The sequence below is a fragment of the Eleginops maclovinus genome, chromosome 2, assembly GCF_036324505.1.
Source record: "Eleginops maclovinus isolate JMC-PN-2008 ecotype Puerto Natales chromosome 2, JC_Emac_rtc_rv5, whole genome shotgun sequence".
NCBI lineage: Eukaryota > Metazoa > Chordata > Actinopteri > Perciformes > Eleginopidae > Eleginops > Eleginops maclovinus.
The window spans coordinates 21441596-21464565 of NC_086350.1; the positions used below are offsets into that span (position 1 = coordinate 21441596).

At 43.3% G+C, this 22970-nt stretch overlaps 1 protein-coding gene across 2 annotated transcripts in view; it reads left to right on the forward strand.

Annotated features, from left to right (window-relative positions):
- The window catches only part of znf423 (zinc finger protein 423), a 144576-nt gene that overhangs the window by 46161 nt on the left and 75445 nt on the right, over positions 1–22970 (forward strand). For both annotated transcript variants that reach the window (XM_063896613.1, XM_063896621.1), the window contains one exon: positions 22545–22722. In XM_063896613.1, the coding sequence (XP_063752683.1) occupies positions 22545–22722 (178 nt within the window). The remainder of the gene's footprint in view (positions 1–22544; positions 22723–22970) is intronic.

Here is a 22970-nt window from a genome sequence, read left to right on the forward strand (position 1 = left end):
AATCTGAAACAAAATTACAGACGGCCTCCTGCACCCTTGCTGTGTGTGTGTGTGAGTGAGTGTGTGTGTGTGTGTCAGTAGCAGTTGAGAAAATAAATATCATAGTAGTTTCCTTCATGGTCACTCCTTATTATTTCTCTCATCGGCTTTCATCCTCTTAGCTCCTGTCTGTTTTCCCCCTCCCTCCCTCTTGCACTTTTCATCACCATGTGCCCCCCCCATACCCAAACCCCCTCCCGCCTTCCCCACTGTGTCTCTGTACCCGGGGGTGGCCCGAAGATTCCTGTGCTAAGCCCTTGGCATACATACAAGTGCACAGCGCGCACACAGACACAGCTGGCTGCCGCTCAGGTTTTCCAGGGAGAGAGCAGGAGCCCGGCACCAGAGGAGAGAGGGGGGCTGGGTGGGAGAGAGGAGAGAAGTAGAAGAAGAAGAGGGGGGGGATACAACATGCAGAGAGGGAGAGGGGAGGGATGGAGGGATGGCACGGAGGGGGTGAGACGGAGAAGGGTTGTTGTGAAGTCATTTTTCATCACAGGGTTCATTTTTCACTGCAGAGTTCTCCCACTCTCTACATCACTCTATTTCTCTTTATCTGTCCTCTCCTCCTCCCGTTCCCCTCCCTTGATCCCGCTTTGTCTCTCTTTATCTTCCCTTTTTTCCTTCCTGTCGTCCTCTTTCTCTCTCCCCCCCCTCTCACCTCTTAGTCTCTCCATCTTGCCTAAACTCTCTCCCTCTCTTTCAGCCTAGTTTCTCCTTTATGAAATATGGATGGGAGCATTTTTGGGCGCGCTGAGAGGTTTGCAGTCGGAGGGAGGGATGGAACTTGGGAACTGGAAGAAGGAGGAGGGGTGAGAAAGGGAGAGAGAGAGTGAGAGAGAGTGAGAGAGAGAGAGAGTGAGAGAGAGAGCAGGAGGGGAGAAGAGGGAGGGAGCTCGTGTCTCAGCAGACGTGCCTTGTGCATGCACCTAAACACCTCACTGAGCAATCTGTCAACATGTCAGCAACACATGTTTGGTAAAAAAAAAAAGGGAGAAAGAACGTTTGGAAGGACAGAAGAGAGGGTGAAAAAAACATCTCTCCTCTTCCAGTGGGAGTAATGGCTCCCACCAGGGCTCTGGAAATGCTTTGAATTCAGCAGATTTCTATTGCGGGGTCCTCCCCCGGGGGCGTCTTTTTACAATGCCTGCATCTCAGAAATTTGAGCCCGAGGACCCCTGGGGGCGTCCTTTCATAATGCCTGAAAATGTAGGGTTATATTGTGTGCTCTTCCCCATGGGGCTTTTATTAATACCTGTATTCACTGCAACTGGAAATTACACAGGCGGCGCTGCAGGGGCCCGCGCTCGCTCCAGGAAGGGAGAAAGACTCTGCAGGGACGTTTTCTCTCTTCCCCTCACTCTTCCCTTCTTTTCCCTGCCTCCTCCCTCTCCCCCTACTTTGACTCTCTTCCCTTTTTTCGTACTTAATGCAAGAGTGAAAGAGAAGAATGTGCCAAAGGACACAAGAAGTGTGTTGTGTGTGTGTTGGCACCCGCTAACCCCCTTGTATTCAGCCCTACATTGCTCCAAGGAAAAGAAACACTCGATTAAAAATGTAACTTCCCTCTTCCCCTTTCTTCTATCCCTCTCATCTCTCTCTCTCTCTCTCTCTCTCTCTCTCTCTCTCTCTCTCTCTCTCTCTCTCTGTCCTTGTGTGCCTGCCTGCAGATCTTGCAGTGTAAATATTTGTGTGTGTGCAGGTAGACGAGGAAAAAAATCTATAGTCCGGTACAGTGTGTGATTTTTCTTGCTGTGTAAGGCAGAGACAGAGACAAGTGCTTCTGTCTGCAAACATTCATTAGAATTCTACAGCCAAAGGGTTTACAGCTTCTTTCTGCGTGTCAATGTGTTTGTGTGTGTGAGCTATTGATCAAATATTTACACAGTCAGATTATAGAAATATACATTTACATCTCTTTGAATAAATAAATAAAATAGTTTGATCTCCTGAGTCCAACTGTTTAGATTTCAGATTTAGACGTTGCACTCTGACTGTTTCCAGCATGACTGGACATTAAATTCCTCTCATTAAACTTTAGATGTACTCTTGTTCTGAAACAAGTGACGCTTATCCTGATAAATGGGTTTAAAGAGTTTTGGCAAACCTTTCAAAATCAAATAAAGCAAAAAACACTGTTTGTTTTTACTTCAAAATGCTTTTTTGTAGATGAATCCTGTCTAAATTAGTCCTAACCCTTGAACATTCTCAAACCAATCAGTGCCAACCTTATCTTGCCAAAGTTATGTTTCCTGATGCACGTAATGACACAAATGTCATGTCAAATCACAAAATGTTTACAGTTGCTAAAATGCATTTATCCTGGCTAATTGCAGTAACAACATCAGAATGACTGTGGTACCCTCCTTGAAGTCTGACAGGCGTTTCGTTGGCGTTTTTTCCAGAAACAGCACTCTTCCTAGCCACCTTTTTTATAAATGCGAGACATTTCTCACTCTGATCAACTTGTCAAACGCTCTGCCTTGTGGAGTTCACAGTATTTTCCTCCTCCGGGTGTTTATTTGAGCATCTTGTCAGCAACATTGTCAGAGGCAACCACCTGGTTATCTGTTGGATAAACAAACACACAAGTTGAGGGACTGTGATTAATGACGTCCCTTCAGAACAGACTTTCAGCATCAAGCTGCTCGACGTGTTGACACAAGATATAAAAAAACATGGAATTAGGAGGTTATCTGAAATTACTGACCTCATTTCATGAGGGGTGTAAAATGAATCTATACAGTGACTCCAGTAGGGTTTATTTAACATGGTAGTATGCCTCTCAAGAAGCAAACAAATCATGCTCTCCAAACTTCCACACCAGATCACATGCCTCTACATTATAGAACTGATTGTCGTCAATTGTGTTATCACATCAATCCCCCGGTAAGTGAGTAAGAAGTTGATCAAATGTTCATAGTGGCCAAATGGTGCTACTACACTTCCATGTACATCTGTGACTTGCCAGGACAGACACTTGACTCCTTATTTAAATCATTAGGGACTAAAAGTTGTAAAATGCAATCAAGTATGAAGAGAACACAAGTGCTAATGCTCTTTGTGCCACATGGACGTGGAAGATTCAGGGAAGCTTAAGGGAAGATCCAGGAAAAATCCAACAAAGATCCAGAAAAAGATCAAGTCAAGACCCAGAAAAGATCCAAGGAAGATCCAGAAAAGATCCAAGGAAGATCCAAGAAAATCCAAAAAAGGTCCAGGGAAGTTCCAGGGAAAATCCATGGAATATCCAGAGAAGATCCAAGAAAGATCCAGGGAAGTTCCAAGGAAAATCCAAGGAATTTCCAGGAAAGATCCAGGAAAAAAAACGAAAAGATAAAGATCCAGGAAAGATATATTTTTAGTTATCAAGAGTCATGTTAGTTTTGCTTCATGCGTAACGGAGCAACTTTTATTGAAATGAACAAGGCCCTGCCTCAAGTGATGTATCCAGTTCACTTAATATTTCCATGTATTACAACGATTAGCATTAAGTAAAGCGTTTCATTGTCTGCAAGTGTTACTATTTCCACCACACTTGTCATTGTGTGAAGGGTTTTTGTAAACCCAGTAAACAAACACAAGTACATATCATTGATTTCTTTTCATTGCACACCAAAACCTTCTGGACCACAACCCCATGACTGAGTTTTTAGAAATGCTTGATCCTTAATGTTGTGGGTATGTGTGTGCGTGTGTGTGTTCGGAAATGTAGCCTTATTGGTGTGCTCGAACATAGATGTACATTATGTGTGTGTGCTCCTGTTATATTCTATACATGTGTGTTTGGGTTTATGTCTCAATCAGTTCATGTGTGGACGGGTCAGGATAGAGTCGTCATGGGGCCATGTGGGGGCCTCCTCAGTGTATGTGGATGGGGGGGGGGGGGGTTCTTTATAATGAGGAACAGGCCATTCCCTTAGATTCCTGCACCCCTGCCAACAAGCAGGACCCCCAGACCCTTTCCTTTTATTTTTTCTCCCCCCTCCTTCTGACACCTGGGACTTTTTTTTCTCCTCCCCGTCTCTCCCTCTCTGCTTCTTCTTTCTCTCTTCCCAAGTGGAACGTGCGACCTCCCTCCATTTGACACACCTCCCCTCTCGCCCTTTTCTGTGAATCTTTTACCATTCCTTGTCCACTTCCTTCTCTCCTCCCTCATTCTCATCCTCCTCCTGCCATACGCCCTGCTTCCTCTCCTCTTCATCACCAATCTTTCTCAGAGCATACAGATCATAATGTCGTCCTCCTTTCCCTCCCTTCCTCCCTCACTCCCTGCTGAGTTCTCAAACTCAGAACTGACCACATCCCTTCCTTTCACCCTCCGTCTCCCTTCCCCCACACCCTCCCTCCATTCTCTCCCCATCTTCTCTGTTCCCTGTGGAGCTGGCCCCAAAGCTCTGATCCCTTCCTCCATGCCCCCAAACTCCCCCACTGTGCCCTCCCAAGACACACGCACGCATGCACGCTCTCACACACACACACACACACACACACACACACACACACACACACACACACACACACACACACACACACACACACACACACACACACCCTGTGGAGACTGGCCCCAAAGCAGCCCCTGTTTGTCTCCCTCCCTCTGTTTTTCCATTCTTTCTCCCTTTCCCCACCTCCGTCTCCCACACCCTGTTTGGTGCTTTACATTTGTTGTATACTTCACTGAGGCAGTTTTTTTTCCAAGTCTGTCATTTCAAAAGGAGCAATTTACTGCATTTTACATTTTTGACGCATAATTCCTATAATCATAACTTCCTGTGTGATAATTATTAGATTGAATGTACCACATAAGTAGAAATGCAGGTATTTTCTGATAATCCATGATGATTTCTTTGAGTGATTGAGCCAAAGCAAAGAAACATATCGTAGATGATTTGAGTGTAAAATGAGTCTGATATTTTCCGTCAGTTAAATTGAAGGAAACTTAACCATCCATCTTTGTATTTTGTTATTACACCTGCCACTTTGCATGTTGGCTTTTACAGGACAGTGATTTAGATTTTTGTGAATTTTTGTGACATTACACTTATCACCCTGCAAATTCAGTTATAGATGTGACAATTAAATGTTACCAAAATAAAGAAATAAAAAGATGTAGGCTTACTTGATAGAATACCAAAAGTCTCTTTTTTTTTATATTTAACTCTTGATACTGAATTTTGTTGTTGTCATTTCAGATTTTGCTCAGTTGGTTATTATTGTACTGATAGAAGTCTACAAATCCACACTGATTCCCATTGGGAATGACCGCTGTTGCTTTGTCATATCAGGATGACCGCAAGGACTATCACATATTTACTGACTTCTAACACCTGTCCATCATGTGCTATGACCCAATACTATAGTATTAATTGCATGTCTTCTTCTTTGTTGTTATTAATGACCTCAACCCTGCTTCTGTGACTCTTATCCATTGAATTATCTACTGTAAGCATGTTGAATTTACCAATAAAACATACACAATTCTAAGTTTAATGCCAAGATACACCCATGTGTATAGACCTATGAACACACGCGCATACACACACACACACACACACACACACACACACACACACACACACACACACACACACACACACACACACACACACACACACACACACACACACACACAGTTTCAGTCACAGACAGCGGTGGCAAAGGGCAGTGTACCACAGGGAGAGGGCCTATAATAGTTTTAACCCAGCGCTCAGGTGTGACTCGCCTTTGTCCAGCCAAATGTCAGAGAAAAGCACAACTCCAGGGAGAGGGGGAGGGACGAGGGGAGGGTGGAGGGAAGGACGAAGCAGCGTGTAGAAGAGGATCAAGCGGGAGTGAGAGAGAGTGGAAATGCAGGGAAGAGGAGTAAGATGCACAGAGAGGAATAATATATATATATATATATAGAAGTTAAGGCAAAGGATAGAGGGTTTATGTAGACTAACACAGGGCAACTCAATTTCAAATGTGGGTATTTCAAAACCTATGAACTCCAGCATGTGTTTTTTCAATAAATAAGCGTTCTTTCTTTTTCATGTCTATTAACTGACATTTTAACTGACATACTGAGTGTTATGTCCAGCGATTGAGCGGCTGTTTTTTTCCGTCTCGGCCCCTGGTTATGTGGGGGGCTGGGGGCCCTGCTCTGTTCTCTCCCCGCCTCAATGCTCCCCAGGGAAGACAGCAAGACCAACTCTGCCAGCCTCGCTCTCACACTCCCATTTACCCCCCCCACACACACACACACACACACACACACACACACACACACACACACACACACACACACACACACACACTGACGTCAGCTGCTCTGGGCCTTCTCCCCTGGGTGCTACCAGAACCCTTTGTTTCCCCCCCTCCCTTCCTCCCTCCTCTCCTCTCCATCTCTCCTTCCACCCCTCCTCGCTCCTCTCCCTGTCCTTTGTCCCTAGGAATAGCTGTCCTGCCTGATTGGAATTCACTGCACTATGGGAAGTCACAGGGGAGGGCTATTGTTGTTGTGTGTGTGTGTGTGTGTGTGTGTGTGTGTGTGTGTGTGTGTGTGTGTGTGTGTGTGTGTGTGTGTGTGTGTGTGTGTGTGTGTGTGTGTGTGTGTGTGTGTGTGTGTGTGTGTGTGTGTGTGTGTGTGTGTGTGTGTGTGTGTGTGTGTGTGTGTGTGTGTGTGTGTGTGTGTGTGTGTGTGTGTGTGTGTGTGTATTTTCTTGTTAAATGATCATGTGCTTGCATATTTCTCGAGTGAGTTTGGCATGTGTGTATCAATAAGACATGAGGGGACACTGCTGTGACTCGAGAAGCAGTTTAGTAGTAAATAGATACATAGAAATGAGTGTGAGTGTTTGAGAGACGATATTTTTAGATCCTCACACATTTATTTTATGTCATGATGAAGTATATCTTGTTTTGTCTATTTACTTTGATGTATGATATGGTGACTAATGCCAAACCAGAATATGCTGATGATAGTGGCTTGGATGATGAACAACATGGTATGTTCATACTCAGAATGCTAGTTTTTTAAAACATATATATTGTCAGTATACATGGTAGCAGGCTGTGTGTACATTATGTGTACAGTACTGGTAAGAAACACTTTGTATGTATTTTCCTCGGTGTGTTATCTGAGGGAATGCATGTGCGCGTGTTTATTCATGCGTGCTGCTGCTCCCAGCATGAATGCGAGAATTGGGGTTAAGGAACAAGAGAATTCCTCCCTCGTATTCCCTCCTTTCCTCTCCTCCGGTCCGTCTCTCTTCCTCACTCTCTCTCACCCGTGCAAGTGGGATGCCTTGAAATATTAACCAATCTGCTCTTCATTTTTCAAATATGATAGAAAACACACTGCTAAATAAGTCAGGAGCGAGGCCTTCTGGGGAGCAAGCACTCAAGTAAACAACGAAAACAACACAAACAACAACAATGAAGAAAGCGAAAATGGAGAGGGAAAGAAGAAGGAGGGCGGGTGTGCACTTGTGATTGCCAGCCTGGGTCGCTGCAATAAAGTGGTGCAAGAATGAGTCCTAAAATCCACCTTTTGCTTAGCAGTAGTTCTATGAAGTCATGTGACCATAATGACAGTTTATAGCCTTATAACGTTAGCTTTTTACTTCTGCAGATTGCATTTATACCTTAACAATCTTAAAAGTGGTGTTATGTGGAAATCATTTCGCTAAACAAAACGTGTTGGAATGGTTAACATATTTTTGCATCAACACTTATTTTCTGCAACTTTGCGAAATGTAATGGAAAAATCCCATTGCTTTTTATCGGTTTTTGTCTTTACGCTGCAGTTCGGGGTCGGCCTACAAATATACTTCCTCTCTTCTTTACTACTACTACTACTACTACTACTACTACTACTACTACTATTAACCCATCAAGTCATCAGATGTCATCTCCTACTGTTTTTCATTTAGCCAATTTCTTCTCTATTTTTCAATTTCCTGACCTTTATCTCTGATTTCAACTCTAATTGGAGCAGCTAGATTGGAGTGTATACTGAACGGTGTGTGTGTGTGTGTGTGTGTGTGTGTGTGTGTGTGTGTGTGTGTGTGTGTGTGTGTGTGTGTGTGTGTGTGTGTGTGTGTGTGTGTGTGTGTGTGTGTGTGTGTGTGTGTGTGTGTGTGTGTGTGTGTGTGTGTGTGTGTTTGTGTGGGCTCCAGGGCTGACTGAGTCCTTGCTTTACCTCCGTGCTGCTGGCTGGTGAATGGAGGAAGCACCCCACTTGAGTAATGAACTCCCCCAGGATGAGGCACTGCTACGTGGGGCTGCCACCCTCCTGTGTTCCCCTCTCTGTTCCAGGGATAGAGTTGGTGCTATGACTTATTTTGCCGGGGGAATGGGTAGAGGGCATTTGGGGGTTTTGAGTTGTGGGTGAGTAGATGTTTCTCCCCCCTTGTTGGTTGCCAAACCATGCGGCCTGCGAATAAGCAGATAAAATTGTGTGTGTGTGTGTGACTGAAGAACTGATGGTGCCTGTGTACTGAGATTTGCACTCGCCTACGTTCTGAGTGTATGTGGGTATTTGGTGAGTGTTGGGGAGTTTGTCCTCAGAGAATAATGTGTGTTGTGGGGGGGTGCAGTAGCAGCTGCAGAGGGGGGTCGGGTGGCTGACTGCTCGCTGGCTGATAAGGGGGGCTCCACATCAGAGACAGGATGAGAAGACTAATAACTCTGCAGTGCAACTCTCTCACTCAAACACACACACAAACACACACACACACACACACACACACACACACACACACACACACACAAAATCTCATAAAAGAGATGCAGTGTGTGAAAAAGTTAAGGAAAGCTAGATAGGGCTGTGGGACTCTAAATCTGTGAGGAGATTTAGTAATATGTGGGGGCCAATGGAGTTTGTAATATATGTTACATTTTGTTTAACCGAGATTTTCATCCAAAACAACTTACAGTTATTATATTTAGAAAAATAAACTCAAAACAGCAAAAGTACAAAAGCTTTTATCAAGCCAAAAACATTTTATGTTCTACTGCATCACTTTCAATGGCCGACAGGCACCACCCGTTTCAAACCAATCATTCCAATGCGGAACATACATGATGGCCTTGAGCCAAAAATTCTTGGGTAATTTTGTGAAAACATCAAAAAAGGATCATAAAATAAGTCTTAAATGATGATGCTTAATTTGAGAATAGGCAACGAAGCGTTCTCAGTATCTGCTGTAAGTACTTTGGGTAAATGAGAGATCCATTCTCACTTAAATTGTCTCAGAACTTTTGACTGGTGTTAATAAATACATTAGATAATGTTAGATGGATTTTCTTTCTCCATGTCACCTTCCCATTATGTTCTCTGTGGGGAACAATGACTTAAACGGCGCAAAGATGTTTGGATGACCACAGGTACCTTTGATACTCATTTCCTTATTCATATCAGATGTCTATTTTGAACGCAAGGGTTACAGTCCACAAAACAGTGAACAATGCAACTTCTGTAAACTTCCATATATAAAAAGGTAAGGAAGGGACATTTTAGTTAGAGAATACACCACTGTCTTAAATCCTACAACCCAGCTGTCTTGCTTTATATGATACAATAAATTAAAAAAAGACACACAACATTCCAGGACAGACCTTCACTTTATATAATACTTTGATTTAACATAGAGTGATTCCAAAGAAACAGACTTCTGTGGAATTAACCCTCTGCCTTCACTTTCCCCCTCACATTACATTAAACTCTATAGAACATTGGGGATTTGTATTATGACTACTGTTTTATTGTCCTGTCATTGCACATACCATGGCCTCCACATGCTTTATTACAGCTGGCTGTAAATATTTGAAAGACCATTTTTTAATTACAGCAGGAAAACACTGGTGTAACGGATAACATTAGCTCTGTTCGTCTGAGCCAGCATAAACAAGCAGATGTGACGCACCTAAATGTAACTCATAATTAAATCTATTCCAGTGGTATGACGTGCTTTTCTCACTCTTTCTTGATGTAATAAAGCCCCCGCCAGTCCTTAATTATTCATATTTTAGTAATACAATCCAAGTTAACGGTTCAAACATTAGTACATAATAAAACTCCCGAGGCTTCGCTTTTTAATTTAATTCCTCCGTTTAAATTAATTGTGGGGCATGCTTGTGCTTTTAGCGCGCTCCTCCCGCACATGAGGGGGGGAGGGGAGGGTTGGTGGAGAGATAGAGGAGAGGTAGAGTGGAGGAGGGGGAGATGGAGGGGCTTGCTCAGGGAGATGGATGTGCTGCAGGTGGGAGAACAGCCATACAGGTGTATATGCACGGGGGGGGGGTGGGGGCAGTGAATCATAGACAACATTACTGACAGAGGGAAGGTGGTGAAGAAAGTAAACGTAATGTACACATCTAATAACAGAACAATACTGTCATTGTCATGTACAATAAAGTGTATTGATTTAAAAGATGATTGACAGTGTGTTTAGGGATTTAGTTAGAACCCTTAAGGCCCTGTGTCCACATAGTCTTTTTTCATTACAATACCTATCACAGCTTTCATTAGACAGACTCATCACTTCCTTGCCTTTTATCTTTCTTTTTGGACTACTTTATAGTTTCTGATGGCATGTTCTCTCTCCTCATTGGAAATAATTGGAAAAATATGTTTGTTTTTAGAAAAACGCACTATATGGACATGGGCTCTAAAATTGTTTTTCTATCACCGTTCAAATAATTAATGTGGCTCGACCCAAGGTAAAGTAAGCTTTGTCTCACCACACCAAGTTCTTTAATTATTCTTCATTGATAAAAATGTATACATACAAGAAGAAAAAAAAAAGTGCTCTAGTTAGCAGTTTATTTGGCCCCGATATCGAACATTTACATATATATTTGAGTCTGATTTCCTCTCAGTAGCCTTATTATACTCTAGCTAGCAAACGCCCATCAGAACACTGAGGGATTTATCAAGGAAGAAGAGGGTAGACCAAAGGGGGGGTGGTAGTGAGCAGGTGTAAGGAGAGAGAAAAATAGATTGAAGAATGATGGAGGGATACATGGGATAAACAGAAGGGGAGGAAAAGAAAGAGATTAGCCGTGCTCATGCTAGGGGGTCCCCTCTAAAGGCATGAAAGCACAATGGACCGCCGTCAGTCAAAGAGGCATTTCCATTTCTCTGCTCGCACTGCTCTATTACACCGGTAGCGTCTGAAATGCAGAGACAGAGTACGCCTGGCCTCATATGTTTTCATTTGTGTGTGCGTGTGCGTGTGTTCATGCGTTTGAAGTCAGTGTGAGGCTGTACAATACTTTGGGTCCCAGAGCAATCCACTTTTCTGCTGTAGAGACCAACCAGTCAGTGGTCTCTATTGAGCTGCACCCATCCAACCCCAGTGTCTGTGTGTGTGTGTGTGTGTGTGTGTGTGTGTGTGTGTGTGTGTGTGTGTGTGTGTGATTGTGTGATTGTGTGTGTGTGATTTATACTGTATGTGTAACTTTTTATGACTCCCTTCATCATGACTTTTACCTGTTTAGATTCAATACTTTTTACATATTTTTACGAAACATTTGGGCACATTTATGTTTGTCTGTTATTTTAAATGTGTGTGTTTGTGTTGTTGTTTTGTTTTTTTCCTGTTGGGAAGTCACAGTGGAAAGAAGTTTTGTGTGTGTGTGGAAGGTGTGGAAGAGACCAATTTCCGCTCAAAACACTCCATTCCTCAGCCATGCTTGGACTCACACACACACACACCCACCAACACACCCACCCCCACACACACACACACACACACACACACACACACACACACACACACACACACACACACACACACACCCACCCACCCAGAGTCACACGTGGCTCAGCTTGGCGGATGTAGGTTGTAATTACGGGACCCCCCGGCCTCTCTCTGTGTCTTTCTCCTTCTCTGCCCTGCTGACCTCTCCCCCCTTTGATCTGTTTCATGTCACCAGCTCACGCAAACACACTCCTACTCACTCACCTCACCCCCCGACTCCCACACCCATCCACCCACCCACCCACCCATCTCTCCTTTTTTTTCTCTTACCAAATCCACCTTTGTTTCTGTGTGTGCGTCCCTCCCTGTGCGTGTCTGAGCGCTGCTCTTTGTTGCAGCCAGTGTGTGGTCTCTAATTCACTCAGGAGCCTCTTTTCTGGACCGTTTGTTTTGAAACCTCTCCTTCTGCACTGTTGCATTAAACTTCATACTCAGGGATTATTCCCTTTCTAACCGACCTTGAGCTGGCATATGTATGTCTCTTTCTCCATGTGCGTTTTCAAAAGTAAAATCTGCCGGCTGCAACTCTGTGAGACGTGAAAAAGCTGTTTGTAAAGTGTGTGGAAGTGACATAAGCATTTAGCTGACAAACATACCCTCCTTGCTTTAATCTGCAAACACGTTTTCTTGTGTGTGTGTCAGGGGAATATTCGACCTGACAGCAGTTTTCAAATGGCTGGTTTATCACTACTATAATTAATATCTCACACCTTTTGATGTGACGTTGTGAGATTTGACCCTTAATTGTACATATTTTGTGTCAGCGTTTAAGCACTTTTGTTTTACCTTGTGTGTACCTAACTTTTGAAACGTCTCACTCTTTTTTCTTTTTTTAAGTCTATGCTTTGTACTTCTCTATTCTTTTCTTTTCCCCTTTAAAACACTGTCTATCTGTATCTCCTTCAAGTCTCTGTTTTATTACTCCTTTTCTGTCTCTCTTTGCCCTTGACCCTTAGGTGGCAACAATGTTTTCCCAAGTGGAGCAAAAATGATTAATATGAGCAATTATCCGTACAACACACTCAGGTGTTCAGGTGGCAATTGACTGACTGTATATAGTAATGCGAGACGATTATGTTAAGCAGTTTATGTTGCGCAGATAAAGGCTTTCAAATGTAAATTTACTTCGATATCACATAAAATGTAATATGATAGTTTTACTTTCAACTTTAGTTGAAGTAGTTTTCCTGTTTTGCCCAGTTTACTTGAAACAGCTTCTGCCTTTATCTGCCAGATAGCCGACACGGTAACAACATTCATAATAATATTTTAATTCTACAATAGGAGGGTTTTAATTTCCCTGAAATATGTTGAAAACACATATGTGTATACCAGTATTGGAATCGACAACTGGCCGAAAGTTGGAATACATCGGTAATACACGAGAAGAGAGTTTAAAAAAAAAACACAGTTAGAGGCTGAACATCTGCAAAACCATCATGTTGGTCTATAATGCTGTCATACCTTTTTAAAAAGAGCTCAGTAAATCAATATTAGTGGGATTAAATGCCTTCAGATGAGGGAATCGCAGAAAGACATAATAGAGAATAACTTTTGGTCTTCTATGGATCAAGTTACCTACAATTCTGTCTTACTTTTGTCAGATAGATTAACTAGCATTTGGTAGCTAAATGTAAATCTGTGCTCGACTCTTTGACAATACAATATTAATGTGGATAGTACTTATACAAGCTTTTGGCTTCAAGGCTAAATTGACACACTCACTAACATGCGGTTTGTGAACTATGCACGGGAAGATCTCCTTCCAAGTTCATGTGATAAAACTGATGAGAATTCCCGCACCTCCATGTTATTGCCTCCTTTTTCTCTGTGGCCATTTGTTAGTGCTTGCATGTTTATGCATATTTCTTTCTGAATATAGTGTGTGTATGCGTGTCTATCCCGGTGTGCATTCTCTCTCCACCTCTCCTGCCGTCTGTGCCTCTAATCCCTGAGTGTGTCACTAATGGCAGGTCCAGGTGTTCTGCTCTGCTCTGCTCCTCCCCTAGGGACCCCTCTTCTGTGTGTGTGTGTGTGTGTGTGTGTGTGTGTGTGTGTGTGTGTGTGTGTGTGTGTGTGTGTGTGTGTGTGTGTGTGTGTGTGTGTGTGTGTGTGTGTGTGTGTGTGTGTGTGTGTGTGTGTGTGTGTGTGTGTGTGTGTGTGTGTGTGTGTGTGTGTGTGTGTGCATGTGCGTGTGCACATATTCCTCTCATGGGGGGTTTAGGAGCTGTGAGTATGGGGCCGTGCAGGATCCCATCCTCCAGAAGGGAAGGGAGGGAAGGGGAGCAGCATGCAGGAGGTACCCGCCTCTCGCAGCTTGCTCTCGGCTTCCCCTGAGCACAGGACCCCCCTCTACCACTCTCCCCTGTGACTTGAAGAGCCACATTGCCTCTCTCTGTCTCCCTCCCCTACATTTTCTCACTTGCTCTCCCTTCTAATCCATCTCTTGGCAGTTTATGTACCTTTTGCCCTAGATGGAGAGGCTTTGCAAGTTGGTAAAAAAACAACAGTTTGTGTGTGTTATTTGCGCTACATACACAAAAATGAGTTTGTTTGTTTACCTGTGTAACAGTTTGTTTTATACAGCGGGCTCCAGCTGCCTACATCTCTTATTTATAGGGTCCCACGTACGCGTAGGTGAAAGTGTGAGGATCCATAGTTCAATCACATCTGTTGGTAGTGGATGATGAATGCAAACACATACCTATATTAGGTTCTCCCTAAGCACTAACTGTCCATTATTATACACAAGGCAGCACTAATAATGCTTTAAAACACAATTAGGCTGTCAGTTCATGTTTTTATGTGTAATTGCAGTTCTGTGGGTACTTCTATTTCAGTAAATATCCAAGGGCCTGCTAATGTCCATGAGTGTGAAGGTATAATAAGTGTGTATGTGTGACTCAGGTGAATGTTTCTAGGTTAGTGAGCGGTTTGTCAGTCCACCAAACCTCATTCTTATAAATAGATGATATAGCCGCCGGCACGCATACAACGTCACTTTGTGTGTGTGTCTTTATGCGAGCATGTGTGCATATGGGGTGTACTGAATGTGTGCGTTGGCATGGTGTTGTTGTTTATCTAACACTCTGCCTGACAGCTGGTTCTCATTTCGGAGCGAACAAACAGCCAGACAAGATGGACATTAGAGAGCGGGATGGAGGAGGGAGACATGAGGAATTTCCTCGACAGGGCACACGTTTGGGCCCACTAACGTTCCTGGTTAGACCTGCTCTATGTTTTGACTGGAGCTACAGAAGAGATGAAGTAAATAATCAGGACGCAGCAAGATGATAAAAAAGCTTGTTGAGAAGGGGTTTGAAAAGAGATAGGGGATGAGAAAAAGAGGGAAATGTGTTAAGAGGAAGCAGATGCCATCCCTCCTCTGCCACATGGTGTATGTTTGTGTGTGAGGGAGACAGACTGTGTGTTGTTGCATGTATTTGAATGTTTGTGTCTGTGAAAGCACAATGTGCTGCAGTTTATTAAATAATAATAGGGCTGCATTTAACCTGACACTTGAGACTATGAAAGTGATATCACTTTTGTGTGTATTAATATTATTCTAAATGTTAATCCTCATCCCGAGAATGCAACAATTGTTATTTTGGATTATTTTTTATATTGGTTAAATTTCTGTTTATTTTTCTAATTTAATTGAGTAATCTTACAGTTTATAAAGTCTCAGTAGATGTAAAAAAAACACACTTTATAATTTCCTTGAGGTCAAGGTGATGTCTTAAACTCTTCTCCATCATCCCTTTGCCCATCACAATTTACACACTTCCAAAAATGAGAGATATTCACCAAAAATCTGCATTTCCTCACATTTGAGAAGTTGGTTCCAGTAAATGTTTGGCTTATTTACTTATGAAATTACGATTAATAGGATATCCAAACAGTTGCAGATTAATTTCATATGATCTATTGACTGGCTATTGTTAAGCTATACAAACAGCAGGCTTTCTTGCTTTTTAATGGTTTTCTTATAATTCTCACACTTTTGACATGAAGTGGTCATTTTTTCTCACCAGAAAAGAGTACCAACAATAATTATTTAAAAATACATAAAACACATTAGTACTGTTATTTATGAGGTTTCTTGCTTCTTTCTTTCGCTTAGATTGTTATTAGAGGGTTTTTTAGTGTCCAAATACTGGATCTAAGAAAAGTTGTTTTATGTTGTACAGATTTTAAAAGCCGTCGGACACAAAAGTTAAACTCTTCAGTAAGCTTGGTTGTTTCTAGTAAAGCGCCTACATAACTTTCTGACATTGCTCAAGTTTCAGACTCCTTTTTAACTTTACTCATTGTGTAAACCTCACTGACCTTGGCTTCACATGTTGTGCTGTCCTACCATAAACATTTTTTATGTGTGTGTTATGGTTACGCCATATATTATTCTGTGCGGTCGGGACAAACTTGTCATCTGCCAGCTCACTTTCCGCCCACCCCCATCCTTAGCCCCCTGCCCCTAACCTTCTGCCCTCAAACAGACACACACTCACACACAAACACACACTGCCCATATGGAGCAGTTGGCGCCCAAAAGCGTGCAAAGCAGCCGGACCCATTCCCAGGGCAGAAGGTGAGGGTCCCCACTGCCTGTCTTGTGTGTGTTTGTGTGTGTGTGTGAATGCGTGTGTGTGTGTCCATCCATCGTGTCCTCAAGGGCTCAAGCCCCGGACAGACTGCCGTATCGTCCTTTCTGTCTGTCCTCGCTGTGGCACGCACGTGTGTAGTTGTGTGTCTTTGTGTGTGTTTTTGTCCCGACAGACTGCATCCCATGTGTGCTACAAGGACAGCAGCAGAGGACTGTGGGTCCTCCAAGCACAGGGCCAGGGCTGTAGCAGTGTGCATATGTGTGAACCGCTGCACCCAGTTTACTGCAGACCATATTTTACAAGCATTTTCATAAACGTTGTGTGTCTGTGTGTGTGTCTCGGAAATCAAAATGTCCCTACAAGAACAGAAAATATCATAAAGTGGTCACTTTGACTGTGAATATGTGTCACTCTGTGTTCTTGGTTGCTATGACAACTTGTATGGTAATCACAGATCTAGGTCGGGAGCTTTCTCGCAATCCTATGCACCATGAAAAGTATTTGAAAAAACCTTCAGGTGATTGTGGCTCAAAGCAAATGAGTAGAAAAACGGGTTTCGGCCCATACATGACACCAAAATGACGCAATAAGCCACACCCTCTTAGTTAAACTGGTCACTCCCTCCTCTTAACACACAAATAAAGTTATTTATAATAAAACATTTCAATTTAAAATGCTGTTGGCCATATTAACAGTTTTCAACATGAATCCAAACACTCGCAGCAGCTATTATTTGAACCCGTAGGATGTTCATTACAAAAATAAAGATGTAAGCTTGAGAAAGTATACCAAAATAGTGTGTGTTATGCCTGTTTTCCATCAAACTTAACTCAGTATTGGATAGTGAATTACACTCTAATTGTGTTTGTATGTGAGAAAGAGAAAAAATAAGAGTGAGTGTGCCTGGCTGCCCAGAGAGAGCCAAGGGTGGAAGTTGTTTTTCTGCCCCCTATGGTGAGTCTGGTGCTGTGTGTGTCTGTGTGTGTGTGTCTGTGTGTCTGTGTGTGTATGTGTGTGTGCACGCACACACGCCTGGGGCAGCCTGGGGCCATCGGAGGGGGCCTGGGGAGCCGTGGAAGGAGGGATGAAGAGAGAGTGGGATGGAGGGATAGGAGGGTCAGCGGGGTTCTTGCTGGGAAAGGTGCAGGTCTGGGCCGATGGCCAAACAGAAAGGTGGTGAGGAGAGTAAGATAGTTGGAGGGGGAAAGAAGGAAGGAGGGAGTAGGAAGGGGGGGGGGCGTGGAGAGATAGACAGGTTCATATTTGTATTTTGTGCCTCTAACCTATCACGGACAATTTGTTAGAGCGCTAACCAATAGAAGTGTGAGTGATACATAGTGATGTCACTATGTAACGGAAGTAAACAAAGGAGTCTAATGGAGGCGTTTCAGGCAGGGGGGAAGTATATTGGAGAGAAACTCCCTCTGGAGGGAACTTTGGGATTTTAGCCTTTGCAAACCATTTACATTCACCAAATGCTATATTACACAATACATGAAAGGGAAACTCCAAGGAGCACAAAAGGGCCCCTTTAGATGCAAGAAAGCATATTTTAAGTGAAGTTACACTGTTTAACATTCAGCCGTTACATAAAACACATCTAATAAAAACTGTCCTTGCTTGTTCTGAAATAAATCTTGCATACAATGTAAAGTAAGAAGTATGATATGAGAATATTTTAACAATCAAATCAGGTCTTTGAATACATCTTGTTATCTGTGTCCCCTTAAGGACATGCCACTCTATTTCTATTTAATTTAATTTATTTAAAATGTCAGTGCTTGATTTTTTAAAGTGTGAGTGAATTTATTTTTTAATAATAATACACACATTTATAAATAAATACCGCAAGAATACTGCAAAAAGAATCAGCAAATTAAATTCATATACATAATCATAGTAATTTCACTCTATTTAGACTCGTAATGTTCAGTTAATTGCACGCTTCACTTATCAGATCACTGTGTGTGTTCATTCATAATGTAACTTCTGACATGTAATTTTAGGCAGTTGGCAGTTTTAGCACTTGTAGTAGCAGCACTGGGAGCCGAAACCTTTTTGCTGCTACCAGCTGAGCTCCTTTGATTCAAACATCAAAGCGATAGGAAGGAGAGAAAGCACGACATACATGGATTATATTTCCATTTCAGCCGTTTAGCAGACGCTGTTAATGCAGAGCGAACTAATTGAACTAATGTTCTCGAGTGCGACTTCCATGTCAAGTCCTTAACTTCCATCAGTTTTACAACGTCATGGCTAAAAGCAGCGGAAATGTAGACGTATGAGTAATTTAAAAAACGCCTTGTAGTCATTTATTCTTACATTTCAGATTTGGTTGATGGAGATAATTATCTGAAGATCATAAAAGTGTCTAAAGTTTTCAGTTCCGTCTCATAAACACTGCTGCTTTGATGTTTCCTCCCTCTGTGCGACAGTCATGACAAAGCAACTGAGTTTAGATAGTGGGGGAAGTTGACGGGGGAGGCAGAAACATGAAGAGAAGATTGATCAGCATGTGTGTCTCTTCATTAGAGTGTTTCACCAAGGCTGTGTCCTCCACACGTTGCCACACTGTCTGGCCTATTAGAGAGACAGGCGGGGAGTGTGTGAGTTGTTTGCATGAGTGTGTGTGTGTGTGTTTGCGTCAGGTGGTCCGTTTAGTTGTCCTTTTTCCATTTCTCGCTACAGACCCCTGGTTTTTCCTCCTCTTCTTTCTTGTCTTTCATACCGCCGTCTCTTCCCTCTCCTTTGGAGTTCAGAGTCTGTCCATCTGGAGCGTTTCCCCCCTCCCCCTCCCCCCCACGCTCTCCCTCGGTCCCGTCCAGGCCGAGACACAGGGGTGAAGGCCAACACCAGTAGGGGAGAGACTTTCGGAGAGACGGAGGGACGGAGGGAGAGATGTCAGCGTTATAATGAGTAACAACATGAAAGCTGACGGAGGGAGGGAGCAAGGGAGGGTGGTGGTGGTGGAAGAGAGATGAAGACGGAAGAGTGGAGCGACTGCTGGGGACAGAGGGAGGGAGGAAGGATAGAGGGAATGGATGGGAAAAGTAGAGGACTGTAGTGTGAGAGATAAAGCGGCAGCGGAGCGGTTGGGGCCCTGTGGTCCTCCACTCGGCTCCTCTCGTTCGTTTTCATTCGCCAGAGAAGAAGAAGAGAAAGGAGGAAGAGGAGAGGAGACGAGGGTACAAACAGCGTGTGTCGGTATCACTCAACCCAACTACTTTTTCCTCCTTTTTTTGGCTCCCCAATCCCCGTCCATCCTGCTCATCTCCTCTCGAGGATTCTTCTCTAATTTAACTTTTCATTGAAATCCCCCCCCTCCTTCTCCCCCCCCCCCCCCCCCCCCCCCCCCCCATCCTCCAGTATCTCCCAGTTTGCCGTTCGGCCTTGTCTTGCCAGGTCCCCTCGCGGCCCACTGACAAAGGCGCCGTTAAAAAGCCGTGTGATCCTCCATTTTAGCGCCAGCCACGCTAGTCAGAGGATTAGGGCTCTTTAATGACGCTAATCTCGCCTCCCCTTCTTTCTCAGCACCCCTCCACCCTCACCCCCTCTATCCTCAAAAGTGATTTCTCCCTCAATCTCTGCCTTCCTCTCTCTGTTTCCCAGCTCACCAACTTTCCCATCTCACAGACCCATACCGAAGTGCCTTTAATGGTCTGCATGCGTTCGGATCAGCACTGTAACGAAACACTTACCCTCATCCCCACAGTGTCTTTGAAATTCAGTTTCTTATTTTATGTAACTTCAAATGACAATTTTGTTTCACGGCATGTCACTTTTTCTTTTATTTCAAAAGAAAGTGTAGAATACCTGACAGTATCACCAATCTTTCTAACACTACACAAAATGACACGTACCCCGTAGAGTTAGCAGCGGGGGGTGTCTGGATTGGTGTTTTATAGACAAAGTGTATTAACACCAGCTTTGCTACATGAAAATGCTACGTTTATTTCATTCTCTGCTGCCACAAACACGGTGGAATATAATCTGCCTGTTCTGCCTTGTATTTACTGGTGGATTAGATGTGTGGTCATCATTCAATACGCTTATAAAATACGTACATGAATAAAGAATAAACGGTGCATTCACAATGATTCCTTAACATTTGTCACAAAAAAACAGCAGGTCACATTAACTATTCCATTTTTTTTAAGCTATTCTTTGCAGGAGATATTGTGACATTTCTCGTTAGAAAAGGTCCTCCATTTAGCTGCTCCAGCTTTGGATATTTTCACCTCAATCTATTATCAAAATGGTTGTCAGTCACTAAAAATTAATACTTGGGGAAATAAGTGTTGTCTTTATCAACTTATCTACTAAAAGCAACGTCCCATATGATCCTGACAAGTGACTTGCTTGTTTGTGATTGGTCTAAAGAGGGACAGCAGCATTACGCCGGTGGCATTAAATGTGAAAGTATTATATCATTTTAAAATTCTCAAGATGCAAATAGGGACACCTGAGACCTCTGAAGAACAACACTATTCTGACATTGTTCATCACATAACATAAGGTTTAAAGTAATCTGAGAAAGATACTAAGAAAAATATAAAATTTTGAGGAAAAATAACTTAATATCTAGAACTGATATCAGAGTTTTAATAATGTTTACAAATTATTAAAAAAAAATCTGAATTTTTAGTCTTTGATTGTCTCTCATTTGACATGGTTCCTTATATTTATATTTATTTTGCCACGACAGATGACATATTGTTTATTTTCCACCTTGTCAATACCTCCATGCACTTCCTCCTCTCGTCTCTGACTCTCTCACTATCCTTCTCTGGCTTCACGTTGATATCTTTATTACTTATGCTTTCTTCAACCTTTTTTTATTCTCCCTTTTAAGTTGTAGTCAAATTTATAAGTCATGCTTCCACGTATTTTTTTTCACCCCCCCTGCAGAGCTCTATTTGCTCATCGCAGTGCCTACATTTTCTCTGCGATCGATTCATCACAGGAATCCGTTTTCCACCCCCTCTCTGCAAGACGTAATACACCAAAGACCACACACAAACACACACACACGCACACACACACACACACACACACACACACACACACACACACACGGGAGACACACAAGACTTCTAAAATGATCTGCAGAAACTCTTCTTCTTCTGCACATGTATCTGTGTTTGTCAGGGTGTTTGCATTTGCAGAAATATGGGCCTCATGGTGAATATTGGCACAAATCACGTCAGACTTTTTCCGCCCTATAACTCTAGTTTTCTCTCTTTGATTTGATGCTGGCCTAGCTGATATATCTATCAGATAAAAGCAACTAAAACAGCCCCCTTTTCTCTGTTCCTTACATTTCTCAGGCTAATGCTAAACAGCCTTACTGTGCTGCTTCACAGAGCGCACAAAGACGAACAGAACAATATCAAGCATTATTCAGCCCCCTCCTTTGTCGCGCCGGATCCATTCTGAAGTGTCTATTAAAGGAGTCTTGGCCTTTTTGTCGCCTCTGTGCCAGACTACACAGGAGGGGGAAAAAAAGACTGCGAGAGAAAAAAGGAAAAGAGCAATGCATAATCTCCTATGTACGACAGATAAAAGGGGAGCGAATATCACCATCTTTCCGCTCGGCTCTCCTCGTCTCCTAATCGCTTTTCCGACGTTTCAATCTGCCAAGGCCCTAATGAAAATATGATGAGGCGGATCTATTGTCCTCTGGGACGGACGGAGGGAGGGGAGGTGAGGGGAGGGATGGAACGAGGGATGGCAGCAGAGGGAGGATGAAGAGAGAGAAAATACACTCTGTCCTTATTTCCGGGCTCCGTCGGGGATACATAGTTCTTGGAGCTTCCTATTTAGATGTGGCTGCTGCAGGAGCGTCTCTGTTTCATTTGCTCCCTTTATCTCTGCCATCCTCATTTTCCCCTTCTGTATATGTGTGCGTAACCAGGATAAATGTGTTTATTTTTTTGTTTATAGCCTCTTTTTCTCATTTGAACTCCCACCGGCTGCTTTCTACCGCCTTCTGTCTTCCAAGAAAACTTCTTCTTAATCATTCTAATGCTCCCTGTTTTACCCCCACTTTCCTGCCTGTCTCCTGCAGCTGTGTATACAATGAGTGTATATATTTGTGTTTGATGAATGAAACGCATTTTAAATGAATGTCTGTTTCCCTTTTCTGCTTCAGACGGCGATGATGACCCTGCGGGGCTTTCTTGGGTGCCTTCCTCGCCCTCCAGCAAAGACGTGGCGTCGCCCTCTCAGATGCCCGATGGGTGTTGCGACCTAGGCATGGCCACCGGCGGCGAGGAGGAAGGTGGCGCCGGGCTCCCGTACCCCTGCCAGTTCTGTGACAAGTCCTTCAGGTACAACCCGCCCCCCCCCTCAATGACTACAGGTTCCATCTCTCTACAAAATAACACTAATGTCATATCGGGCTGCGTCCTCGTATCATGAATATCAATGTGTACATGAATAAACAGTGTTCCCAATATTACCATGGTAACGTGGACCACTAAGGCAAACGGTGATAGGAATGAGGTGAATACATTTCTCACTCACCTCCACAGGGACGGACTCAAGACCCACTTTAAGAACAGCTGTCACAGACACC